Genomic DNA, 12,586 nt, shown 5'->3' with positions numbered 1-12,586 from the left:
TCTCAGCGTGTTGTATGGAAATAAGATCACCGACCTGCCCAAGGGTGTCTTTGATGGCCTCTATGCTCTGCAACTGCTGTAAGAACGCACACGCAGACACTCACACGTATACACTCGGCAGACAAAATGGTTTTACTCCCACTCCAGGAAGAAGTTTTAACCTTTGAGTAAACTTTGTACCTGTGCTTTGTTCTCCAGCTGGAATACGTAATGAATGAATGAATAAATAAATCAAGTCTGACAAGCCCGATTCCCTCCCCGACTCTCGTCTTTGCCATTATTGCTTCGCAGTTTGCTGAACGCCAACAAGATTCACTGCGTCCGTGCCAACACCTTCCAGGACCTGCAGAACCTCTCGCTGCTGTCGCTCTACGACAACAAGATCCAAATTCTGGCCAAGGGCACCTTCGCTTCACTGCGAGCGATACAGACCCTGTGAGTGAAACACATGGTGATACACTCACGTGGACGCCATAAAACCCCGAGACCTCACGTAAAAGTTTTGACTCTGAAGGCTTTGGAATTGCACGAAATGAAATGATGTGTTAGAAAATAGGGTAAATCTATCATCCTCAAAACTACACACAGATTTCTGCAGGGGGGAGAAGAAAAACAATTAACTTCAACTTCCACTGTGGAATTTTCTTCCCTTTTCATTTTGGCCCTAAAATACAAAACACATTTCTCAAAAGAGCATCCGCCAGCTCGTGCTGGAACATGTTTAACATGACAACTTTTCCCAGGGATAGATTCACTCGCATGGGGCAACGGGGTTGTTGAACTCAAGGCCAGTGAGCCAGATTCGACTCTCCGCATCATATTTAAAAAAAATGCTGATAATACAAATGCAGGCGCAGGTATGGAATATAATGGGGCAATCACTGGGTTACCCGTAAAGAACATAAGAAATTTAACAGCGTCAGATTTAGCGGTACGCCGAGGCCGTGAACAAATACAGCGCAGCTCAGCCTCTGCATAGCAGTCGTATTTGCTTGCGATATGCTTTTAATATTTGCGAGACACAAATGCAAACGATTCTTCGCATATTGCCAAAACATGAACGAATGTGTTATGATAGCATATTAATTTGCACTATTCAAGCCGTTACTGTTCCAGTTGTCTGCAGCCTTCATCTCCTACAAAGAAGACAAACGATTGATGTTTTTACTTTCTTCCAGCAAATGTCAAGTAACGGAAAGAACAACTGAACGCTTTTCCGTTCGGTGTCACATCGTTGACGTGTGCGTCTACTTTTTGCGGCATTTTTGTTCGGTGGTGGGTGAGATTTTTCTCATGTGAAATATGCGCCTTGACTGAATAAACGTTGGGAAACCCTCCTGCACCCAACCTCAGCACAAGTACTCAATCGCCGTACTTATTCTTATTTTATTATTTTTGATGGGCTGCAGCGATTACACATTGATGTGGTTTCACCATTATGAAGCAGCCCCCATACCCCCTGAGGGCAACCATAAGAACGATTTGGTATATTTTATTTGCTGTAAAACAAGCCTCTCGTCACCACATCATTCAGCGGCGGCATAAGTGCTCCGGTAAAGCCGAAGCCAAGTACTCTCTCTACCTTCAAACAACTCGAACTCGTGTCCGGTCTTCTCCCTGCAGTCACCTGGCCCAGAATCCATTCATCTGCGACTGTAACTTGAAGTGGCTCGCCGACTACCTGCGCTCCAACCCCATCGAGACCAGCGGCGCCCGCTGCGCCAGCCCCCGTCGGCTGGCCAACAAACGCATCGGGCAGATCAAGAGCAAGAAATTCCGCTGCTCCGGTAGGCTCACGGTTTCCAAGTGCCTCTCCCTTTTTTTGGGGGTGGGGGGGGGGCTCTAAAGTTGACTTCTCTCTTATCTGTTGCCTTGTTTCCTCAATCACTCAATGGCTGACATTAGTTTGCCCTCTTTACAAGACGTGTTGACAGAATTATTGAATCAATCAATCATTCGCGGGTCGGACTTGCACGCCTTAGCTCCTTCATCTTACCTCACATGATATAAATTCTTTGGCGATCGCTGTTCAGAAGGCGAGTTTAAGACTACATCTGGCCAAAGATGTTATCGCCCCTTTCTGTACATTCCTATTCATCTGCCAACATACTGCTTTGCCCTTACACAGTGTTGTTGCTGCGGCGGTGTCATTTTATTATTATTATTATTATTTTTGCCTTATTATGCCTTCCATTTGTTATTGTCCTGTACTTGTTTACTTTACCCTTTGTCATTGCCACAGAAATCTCACATTCATTTGTCACATACATTGCGTCATATATAAACTGTGTATTGTATATGACGGTGTTGAAGCATCCCCCCCCCCCCCCCCCCCGCCTATGTTTTCCCAGCACCCACTGACATCATTCCCTTTGTCTTTTTCTCCATCACAGCCAAGGAGCAGTACGTCATCCCAGGTGAGTTCATGTCGACCATTGTCTTTGACTGTTCATCCTCAACCCTTTTTTTCTCCCCCCCCCCCCCTTCAAACATTCCCTTCAAATGATTCATTTAACTGGTGGCAGATTTATATTATTTACACGCAGTTCAAAAGTTAGCTCTGGGGGAAAAAAAAGGCACTTTGCATTTTTAAATCTCAAAAATATGATCGAACTGATATGTGTTGCAGAAGATAACTTGGAAAAAATAACATCGATTGAAGTCGGTTGTGATTTATGGGCCATGAGAAAATGTTGGTCACTGGGTGCGCCCCCCCCCCCCGCCCATGTTTTCAATTCATATTTTCACCGTCTTAGTGCTATTTATTTGTAATATAAAGCAAAATATGACTTTTTGCATCATGTAATGATGGCGTTTAAAACACGAACAAATCCACACGAATCATATTTTAAGTTCAGGAACAAAACAGGTGGTGGTATCCATGCAATCAGCTAACCGGGCCCGCTAGTGACAGTACCTTTGAGCGTCTTTCAAGATGATAAATGTGTAAATGTTTTTCTATGCCATCAGAGGGGAAAGAGACTCTTTGCTTTGGCAAGAGCGTGCTCGAAAGTCTATCAATGAGGTAGGGAATGTGCGTCCTCCCTATCAGTAAAGATAATTAAGCTTGTCGGGGGGGGGGGGGCGCGATTTCTATCGGCGGATGTTTCCGGACGTCTTGGCAAGGGAACTTCCAAGTAAATAACTCGGAGGCGGGGATCGGTGATGCCGTGATTCACCGTCTTGACTTGCATGTATGTGTAAATTAATATGCGTTTGTGTGTCCTACGTCGCGATAATGCTGGCTTGGAGGCCAAATGAGATGCACACGATAGAAGAAAACAAAATTTGATCGTTGGGAGTTAATGGGATTTTTGGCATCCCTCAAATAACAAACACTGATGTGCAGCAAAATCTACTGTCATGGACAAAAGTACCGGGTCACACTTTTTCTTTTAGTGTAAACCCATCAAGTGCCCTTGTATCTTAATTCTTCATCTTTCCCAGACATTTTGGACATTTCCATGCTTGCATCTTTGTTGAAATCGTTTGGGGTGGGGAAGAACCTTTTCTTTTCCAGCGTGACCGGAAAGGTCCGATTAGTTTGATGTGCAAAAACTTCAAAGACCGAAAGATGGTGAAGCAGGCCATCTTGCAACTCTCAACCAAATGAATTGTATCCCAACACAATTGGGACACTCTGTTTGTCCGCAGAGGATCAGAGTGGATTAAAGAGCTCCTCGTGTGGTGCCATTTATAAGTGAAAAAAAATTCCATATGATATGTTTGGTCCTCTTTGGGGTTCCACGCAGTAAAATTGTGTCCACCATGTACTTATTGATACTAATGACGATGACTCACAAATCTCTCTCGGGGACGCCTTGGCGTCATCAAGATCAAAGCTTTGAACGGCGCTCGACCTTTCATTACTTCCTCTCCGGCAGGAAATGCTGTTTCCTGTTGTCTGGCCGAAGTAAAATTCCTTAATGAGCTGTTTTACTGTGTCCAAAGGAAGTTATTTCTACCAATGAGATGCATTCTTCAATCTCGAATAAAGTTAACAACGAGGCTTTGCGGTTACGCAGTGGCTTCAGATGACGTCCCGTTATTTGGACACACGCTTGACTTATTTAAGTCCCCCCCCTTTGCTTCTTGGTTGAGGTTTTCCTGCTGGTGAGTGTGGTCTGGGTGGCCCGCGGCGGTGTCCTGGTGACGTAATGCCCAAACTTAACAGAGGCGGAGAGGTGCACCGCTGCGAAGCATGCAAGCGGGAAAGGGACATAAAATGTGATTCGAACAGAAAACACTGGGTTGTTCCCTCTAAATGGAACCTATGCACACACACACACACACACACACACACACACACACACACACACACACACACACACACACACACATACACACGAGCACTGATAGACACACACAGTGTTCTAAGTGGCTCCCGGAGCTGTTCCATTATTGAGCAGTCCCGATGTATCTGGCAGCGCACTTTTTGGCACGTAACGTCTATTCATAGACATAGAGGAAGTGCAGGGAAACGTCTCGCAATCTCCTGCCGACCTGCTTCCTCCCAGGCACGTCTTCTATCGGGAACGGAGGTGGCAAAAGTACTCAAACTTTCTAGCTCCGATCAGGACCAGCGCCTCACCCCACCTTTTCATCTTTCATCGCCGTCTCACCTGACTGGCCAAGTCCTCCCGGGGGCCCTCTGCTTCACTGAAGCTGACTGTCCGAATCCTCTTTGCCGTACTTATCTCTGTCTCCCTGGGTAGCGTTCCTTTTCGGCCCGCTGCTCACCTCACTAAAATAAGCCCCCCCCCCCCACATCTCCCCATTCATGCGCCTCCCCCATGAATGGCAGAGGAGCTTCCGCTGCAGGCATTTAAGGTCAGCAGCAAGTTAGGGACAACCCGCCAAAGTGGTGGAGATGCGTGACTGGCGGACGTATGGTGAAAAGTGCTGATGTCATCGCTTCCCTGCGTGTGACGGCCGTGCGTTTCCTTCCTCGCGTCAGGTGCCGAGGACGCCCGGCTGAATAACGCCTGCAACAGCGATCCCGTGTGTCCTCCCAAGTGCCGCTGCGAGTCCAACGTGGTGGACTGCTCCAACCTGAAGCTCGCCAAGATCCCCGAGCACATCCCGTCATCCACCACTGAGCTGTAAGCAATGTGTTTCGCGCGCGTCCATCGCGTGGCGACGGTGGCGTTTTGATACACTTAGCCTTATTTTTCGGCCCGTAAAGCACACTTCAAATCCTTGAATGTGTTTTAAAAATCGTTTTGCATGCTGCATAGATGTCGAATGTGCGATACAGTAATGCGTCTTAAAACCCGGTGCGCCTTCTGTATGGAGATTTCCAAAATAGACCTTTTCATTCATTTCCTTTTTCGTTTGTTTATTGAACATAAAACATATACAATAATAATTTGACTGAAAGTAAGGTAAGTAAAATAGTAAAAAGGCAAGAGAAATCAGTCATCATGCAACACAGATATTGTGTTCAAGGGACTGTGCTTTACAAATTCGGTGTGCCTTGTAGTTTGAAAAATACAGTGGATGGCCCCATATCAGGGAAACTATTTCAATATGAGATGTGAGACATGGATGAAGACGGCCAACATAACCAACAAGTTAGATGTCTTCCATCGGCGTTGCCTGAGATCCATCCTGAGGATCTCATGGAGAGACCACATCACCAACGAGGAGGTGATGAAGAAAGCAGGAGTGGCTGAACTGTCAGACATTGTCTCTGAAAGGAGAAGGAAAATGATCGGCCATGTACTCCGGCTGCCAAGAGAGAGACCGGCAAGTGTGGCCATGGACTGGATGCCAGAGGGTGGAAAGAGGAATAGAGGTAGGCCAAAGAAGACGTGGAGACAGACTGCCAAAGAAGACCTCAGTGAGATGGGTGTCAGCTGGCATGGAGCAAGAAGGGTCGCCAGTGACCGGACCAATTGGAGTTAAACTCGCCGCCCAATGTTCCAAATAGGAACGGGCGGAACTAACAAACTAACTAACTAATTTCAATGTCTCTTCTCATGACAATGTTATAAACATCGTTGAAGAGAAATAGTATAGAAAGGATAGATTAAAAAAAAAAACGATATATAGATGATGGAAGTGTTGAAACGCCATGGCGGGTTGGGCTTGGAAAAAAAATCCTCAACAATATCGTACATTTAAATTATGCGCCACATAAAAAGTTCTGAAACGCAACTCTGCAGCAACATAAATCAACACAATTTCTCTTTTATTCACCCGTTGCCAAGCAAAATGTGCGTGTTCCCCTCTGACCAATTAAAACATTTGCAACGTGCCAGCCACGCCCACCAGATTGGTTCAAATCTGAAAGTAAGGAAACCTTGTGCTGTCAGGAATAGGAAGTTGGACAACGATTCCAAAAACATATCTATTATCGTTGTATTTTGTATTCAAATTTGCAAAAATCAAACTGCATGGCGAGAAATATAAAAACATTTGCCAGTATTATGAAATGTCAATGCTTTCCTCCAGGCGCCTCAACAACAATGACATCACCACTCTGGAGGCCACCGGCGCGTTCAAGAGCCTAACCCAGCTCAAGAAAATGTAAGACTATCATTTGACGCCGTGACTTTTATTGCAGCTTCGACGTTTCCTAATCCCGCGTTTGCTCCCTCCAGCAACCTCAGCAATAACAAAATCACGGAGATTGAGGATGGCGCGTTCGAGGGTGCCTCGTCCGTCAATGAGCTTCACCTCACAGCCAATCAGATCGACACGGTCCGGAGCGAGATGTTCCGTGGCCTGGATGGGCTCCGCATGCTGTAAGTCACATGTGACTAAAAACACATTTAAACTTATCCAAACATATTTTTATTTGCTTGCTCTGACTCCCTTGCTCGGACAGTTCTCCACATGAGGCCGAGCTTGCCAGCTTCAAGTTGCTTATTTGTCAAGCCTTGCGATGCTCCAAAAATCTGCAATATTGCAAGGGCGCTAAAAAGGAAGCGTGGGAAAAGCCATTTTAATTCCAATGTCTTTCTTCTAACACTGCGTCCGTTTCACCACAGGATGCTGAGGAACAACAAGATCAGCTGCATCCACAACGACAGCTTCACCGGCCTCCACAACGTGCGTCTGCTGTCTCTCTACGACAACCAGTTGACCACCATCACCCCTGGAGCTTTCGATACCCTGCAGACCCTCTCCACCCTGTGAGATCCCAATTCCAACCTTCAGAAAATTCTCACGTTCACGCCTCCTTACACGCTATCGCTCTGGCAGAAACCTTCTTGCCAATTCTTTCAACTGCGACTGTCGCCTGTCCTGGCTGGGAGACTGGCTGAGGAGCAGGAAGATCGTTACGGGGAATCCTCGCTGCCAGCGTCCGGCCTTCCTCAAGGAGATCCCCCTGCAGGATGTAGCGCTTCCTGATTTCCGCTGCGAGGAAGGTACAGTATGTGCTTGCACATGAATCAGAATCAGAATCGCCTTTATTGTCATTGTATAGCATACAACGAAATTTGGGTCCCACTCCTTAGTGCATTTCGGAAATAAATAAATAAATAAATAAATCATGACTATGATCGTGGGGGTTTGGTCAGTTGCAGCATTGGCGCACGAAGAGTTGCTTAGTAACTAGTGCAGGTCGCGCTCCCTGGAGGATAATTAACTCATTCAGTAACAGCCAATTCTAGACCAAGTCTGAAAAGACGTTTAAAAACGTCTTTGGGAGTGAATGAGTTAAGAATGAGACGATTATACAAACCCCACTCCATGCCCCGCCAAAAAAATGTTCAATTGCTGATTTAATTGACTAAAACATCGCTAATTTCTGATGCTGTCATTGGAAATGAATGGTCCTGAAGCATACATCTTCCTAAACTCTATTTCAAAGGTGCAAGAGCCATGAGTGATTTCATTCTATAAAAAAAAAAAAAAAGGAGGAGCTACCAATGCTTTGTTATGGCCGGAAATTTATCTGCACATAAACTTACCGTCATGGCTTCTTTGTGCAGATTTCACAAAACCAGCCTATTGACATGTATCGAACCAAAGTATATTCACTCTTTGACTCAAAAGCATTCAAGCAATCAAGATTGAGTTATTATCAGGACTAATACTGAAGTAGAGTTGAAAATACAGTAAGTAAACAATACAAAGGTTCATGGTGTACAATGACGATGTGAAAGATCTTGTTTGTTTTTTTTAAAGATGCAAACTGTGCTAGATCGAAACAAGGAACGAGTCGTTAAGATAGAAGCTATTATTTTTGTTTCTTAATCATGCTTAGTCCCCAGGGACTATTGTACTTTCCATAAAAAAGCTTTTGGATGCTGAAGGATTTTTTTGGGGGGAACGTCCTTCACTGTGAGGTTTTACTGCAGCTAAATAATAATAATGTTTTCAGAGTAACACTCTTCTTGCAAATGTGTATGACACTCAATTTGCTCTTCCACTGTTCAAAAACGACAAAATGTACAGGTAGCGAATCTTAGTAGGTTTATGCTAAGGTCTCATTCCCATAGTTTGTCCTTAGTTCATGAAAAGGCAGTTGTCCACCTTACGCAAACTTTCTCAGAACTATAGTTTTATTATTTTTTTTTTCGAATTTTACTGCAGCTTTTCCACTGCGGTCCGTTATGAGTGCGATCCGCGTAAACTGCCAGTGATCATTTGCAATAATGAGCGCTATTGTCCAGCTCTTTGTTTACCGAATAGATTGCAGCTCAGCGCTTCCTAAACCGCTTGTCGATGTCGGGCCGAGTGGAGCTATTGAGCCGTTTGCCTTATTGACCAGCCGGCTTATTTGCAGCGGAATTATTGTTCGACTTGTCTCCGGGCCTCGGGGCCAACTTCCATTCTTTGTCCAGGCTAGTCAATATTATATTACTCAGGCTCCTTTATCTCGTTCCCCGTAGACTTACTATCTTTTCTTTGTCTCAATAGGCCACTGTCACTTTGAGAGATTGTGCTATTTGCGCTTTGTCTCGCCTTTCAACTTTTCATTCTTTCGACACTTTCTCTTTGCCCGCTTTGACAACTCCGACGCAGGCTGTAATCGACGCGGCTCGCGCACTCTTTGTCATCCCCGCCAATTTCCTCTCTTTCCTTAGGCCACGAGGAGTCAAGTTGTGTGCCCAGACCTCAGTGCCCCAGCGAGTGCACTTGCCTGGAGACGGTTGTTCGCTGCAGTAACAAGCATCTCCACGTGCTGCCCAAAGGAATCCCCAGAAATGTGACCGAACTGTAAGTGGCGTAGCAGCAGATCAGTCGTGTGGCTTTGACTGAGGAGAAGGCTAGTATATAATGCTTCCGTGCAGACATTTCACCATTTTCAATAGCGCCTGTCCTCATTGGAGCCGAATCCATCGGATTTTTAAGCACGAGGTGGGTGGGGTACACCTGAGTCACGAATGGTCGCCGGTCATTTGAAGGCACACTCTCGGCATACCGTTCACATTCAAACCATGCCGGACTGTGGCTGAATTTGGATTGGCGAACATTGAGGTGCGCCTTTGAAGACAGACGCTCTACCGTTGACATTTTGACGACTTTGTTTTTGTCAAAAAGTCCGGCGTTAAGTCACTTTCATCGGACTATATTGTAAGCCATTATTAAGTAAATGTGTTTCTTAGTCACGTGTTACAAGCATCACTGTGAACTAAAACACACTCCAAAAACATTCATGTTAGGTTCATTGAAGACTCGGAATTGTCCGTCGGCTGCGTAAGACCTGTGACTGGCGATCAATCAGTCCAGGGAGAGAATAAGCCTGATGGAAAATCGAAATCAAACCCAAATCCCGAGTGACTATTTTCAAAGGTGTTCCCCAACGCGTAATGCGCGTCTACGGTAGGCGTGACAGGCGATTTGAGTCAAAGAAAACACATCTCATCACTTTAGAGACGAGCGCATGCAGGAAAAGTGGCCAAGATCTAGCCCTGTAGTTGTTCTCGCAGACATTCCTCATGTGCTCTTCCCCCCGCAGTCCCTCGGGGCTCGCACTGATGTCACTCTCTTACTGGTGGCCAAGGAGCTTGTACGTGTGTGTGTGCTGGTGAGTGCGTGTGCGCTCATACTTGTGTGAGGGCCAAAAGCCTGTCCACGGGAGCAGAGGGGCGCAAGAGGACATTTTAATGAGCACTTTTCAATGGAAAGGGGAGGGAATGGAACTTTCCAATACTGCTGTGAGCGCTTCGTGCACACGCACACGCAAGCCTTGAGGCCCGTCATTGTCCCAGCAGGTGTGACCAGGTGGGGGCCACTCCGTTTCGGCCTTTCATGTAGTCATCTGGAGCGCCCGCCACACCGTCATTATCTAAAGTGTCCTGCAAACACCCTCATTACCTATTATTACCCCGCAGTCCAACCCCCCCGCCCCCTGACTAACCGCTACACCCCTTTCTTCAGCCCACCAACTTTTGAATCCACTCAACAAAAGCAAAGGCAAAAGGCCCCCCGCAGCTCCTCTCAGGCCATTTGTCAGGGTGGCAGTCCTCTGCTAGCACTTTGCTTTGGCAGCATCTGCGCCCTCGCGGGCATGATGACAATCACGGTGGGCTGCAAGGGAACACACACGCATGGGAGGGTGGTGTGTTCCTCAAGAAGTCCTGGACCTTTAGTGTCGCAGTGTCTTTTCTATAAAATGCGCCTTTTGTCGGCGCTGCACTCTTTTGGAATTGTGTCCTGGTATTCATCTTGAGTCGACGTGTATGCCGGATGATGGCTATTTGGGAGCTGAAGTCGACAGTATGTCTGTTGTCATGGTGTGTTGGATATCGGACTCCCTCAAAAACAACATGGGCCATTATCTCAAGGGGCTTTCCAGAAGTGAACTTCAACTGCGGCAAAGGGGGAGATTGGCAAATAATATTCTCGAGTGCAACCCACTTTGTCTGTTTGCGTGCTTGGATCGACACCCTCTTCACAAGAGCGTCAACAACAACTCGACACATCCAAAGCCTTTGATGTGACGCGCTTCTCCAAACGCTGCTAATCCCTCTCGCGGCGAGACTTCCGCTCTCTAGCAGTTGGCCCGTTCCAACAAAAGCAACATATTTCTTCTCAACATGATAGAAATATAGCTTTGACCGCCAAGGATTAATAGCAATCGTAAACTCAAGACAGGATTATTTCTCTTTTTAGTACACGAAGCATTAAATTATGCTCTGTAGAGAGGTTGGAATGAATGTGGGTTGTTTTTTTTTCTTTTCCTTCAGGTATCTGGATGGAAACCAGTTCAGCGTGCTACCAAAGGATCTGTCCACCTTTAAGTTCCTTCAGCTGGTGTAAGTCTCCTTTTTGTGTGATCTCAGTGAACAATAACATGACATAAAGCTGCTTGATTCCCCCCGCCCTCGTATTTTTTTGTTTTTTTTTAGGGATCTAAGCAACAACAAGATAAACTCTCTGACCAACTCATCTTTTGCCAACATGAGCCAGCTCACCACCTTGTGAGGGCCGACGTCCTCATATTCCTTTTCTTAAAACAAATTAATGCAGTGTTATTTTTATCGTATTTATTTTTTAACATTACAGAATCTTGAGCTACAACTCCTTGCGCTGCATTCCCAAAATGGCCTTCAGTGGACTGCACTCTCTCCGGCTACTGTGAGTTCCAAAATGTTCCGCTTTCTTTCAGTGGTTTGCAAACTTTTACACCAAATATCACCTCAAATACCACCTGGCTTTGCAAGTACCACCATAATTACCAATGATGAAATACAGAAGCTTTATGACAAGGCAGAGTTTTTTTTCCCTAAAAGTATATTTAGTATTGGTTGAGCCAACTGTATCCTTGTTACAACATTAACGCTGTCATTGAATAGAGACAAACAATTTAAAACATACTTAAATAATGACCCGGTTGCAAATGTACTGGAAATCAAAGTTTTAAAACGCACTCACTATGCAGATTTTTGCCTTGGAAATTTTCAAATGATTGTTAAAAATCGACAAAAGCGAACGTCTTTGGAGTAGTTCTTTGCAAAACGGCAGGTAAAAACCACTTCTGAGAGAACATGAACTAAAGAGGGCAAAAAGACGATGAGGACGCAGTTTTGAGTTAAATCGCCGTCATTTTTATTCTTTATTCTTTGTTTTTTATGTTCTGGACAACTCTCATTTATTGTTCTGTAATCTAATTGCAACATGTATTTGTTACATATTTTGATGCATTTTTATGCTTTAGAAAACATTTATGTCTGAATTTTGGGGGATTTGGAATGGATTAGGGCATTTACATGGAAAATGCGTCTCTACTTACAAATGTTCTTAAAGAAATTTCCTCCAGAACCAATTAATTTCGTAAGTTGATGTACCACTGTAGTATTGAAAACATGAATGGATGGACAGACGGACAGATGTATGCATTCCAAAATCATTCACATTTAGTCCACTTCAGGCACTCCACTACCCTTGAACAAGGAAAAACAAGCACAGTAAGACGAGAAGAAAAAGAGAAAACATAAAAAAAAGAAGCACAAAATAGACCAGGAAAGTTATTTTGAGAAGTTCTGCAATCAGCCTAAATGAGTGATTAAAAAGAATATTTGACAAAAGAGGGAGAGGAGGCCAGCAGATGTTGAGAATCTTTGATAAACTCCAGGGAAGTGAGGCGTCTAAACAGTTATGACAGCTTATGAATACACACACACAA

At 45.1% G+C, this 12,586-nt stretch overlaps 1 protein-coding gene across 8 annotated transcripts in view; it reads left to right on the top strand.

Annotated features, from left to right (window-relative positions):
* Nucleotides 1–12,586, top strand: part of slit1a (slit homolog 1a (Drosophila)) — a 94,310-nt gene that overhangs the window by 66,660 nt on the left and 15,064 nt on the right. For 5 of the 8 annotated variants that reach the window (XM_052079363.1, XM_052079366.1, XM_052079364.1 and 2 more), the window contains exons 12-24: nt 7–78; nt 292–435; nt 1,624–1,787; nt 2,394–2,417; nt 4,958–5,102; nt 6,457–6,531; nt 6,606–6,749; nt 6,996–7,139; nt 7,210–7,376; nt 9,042–9,174; nt 11,148–11,216; nt 11,310–11,381; nt 11,467–11,538. In XM_052079363.1, the coding sequence (XP_051935323.1) occupies nt 7–78; nt 292–435; nt 1,624–1,787; nt 2,394–2,417; nt 4,958–5,102; nt 6,457–6,531; nt 6,606–6,749; nt 6,996–7,139; nt 7,210–7,376; nt 9,042–9,174; nt 11,148–11,216; nt 11,310–11,381; nt 11,467–11,538 (1,425 nt within the window). The remainder of the gene's footprint in view (nt 1–6; nt 79–291; nt 436–1,623; nt 1,788–2,393; nt 2,418–4,957; nt 5,103–6,456; nt 6,532–6,605; nt 6,750–6,995; nt 7,140–7,209; nt 7,377–9,041; nt 9,175–11,147; nt 11,217–11,309; nt 11,382–11,466; nt 11,539–12,586) is intronic. The other 3 variants (XM_052079365.1, XM_052079371.1, XM_052079369.1) reach the window with 1 other exon arrangement.

Source organism: Hippocampus zosterae, chromosome 11 (genome assembly GCF_025434085.1).
Source record: "Hippocampus zosterae strain Florida chromosome 11, ASM2543408v3, whole genome shotgun sequence".
NCBI classification, from domain to species: Eukaryota; Metazoa; Chordata; class Actinopteri; order Syngnathiformes; family Syngnathidae; genus Hippocampus; species Hippocampus zosterae.
This window is presented reverse-complemented; position numbering and strand designations above follow the sequence as displayed.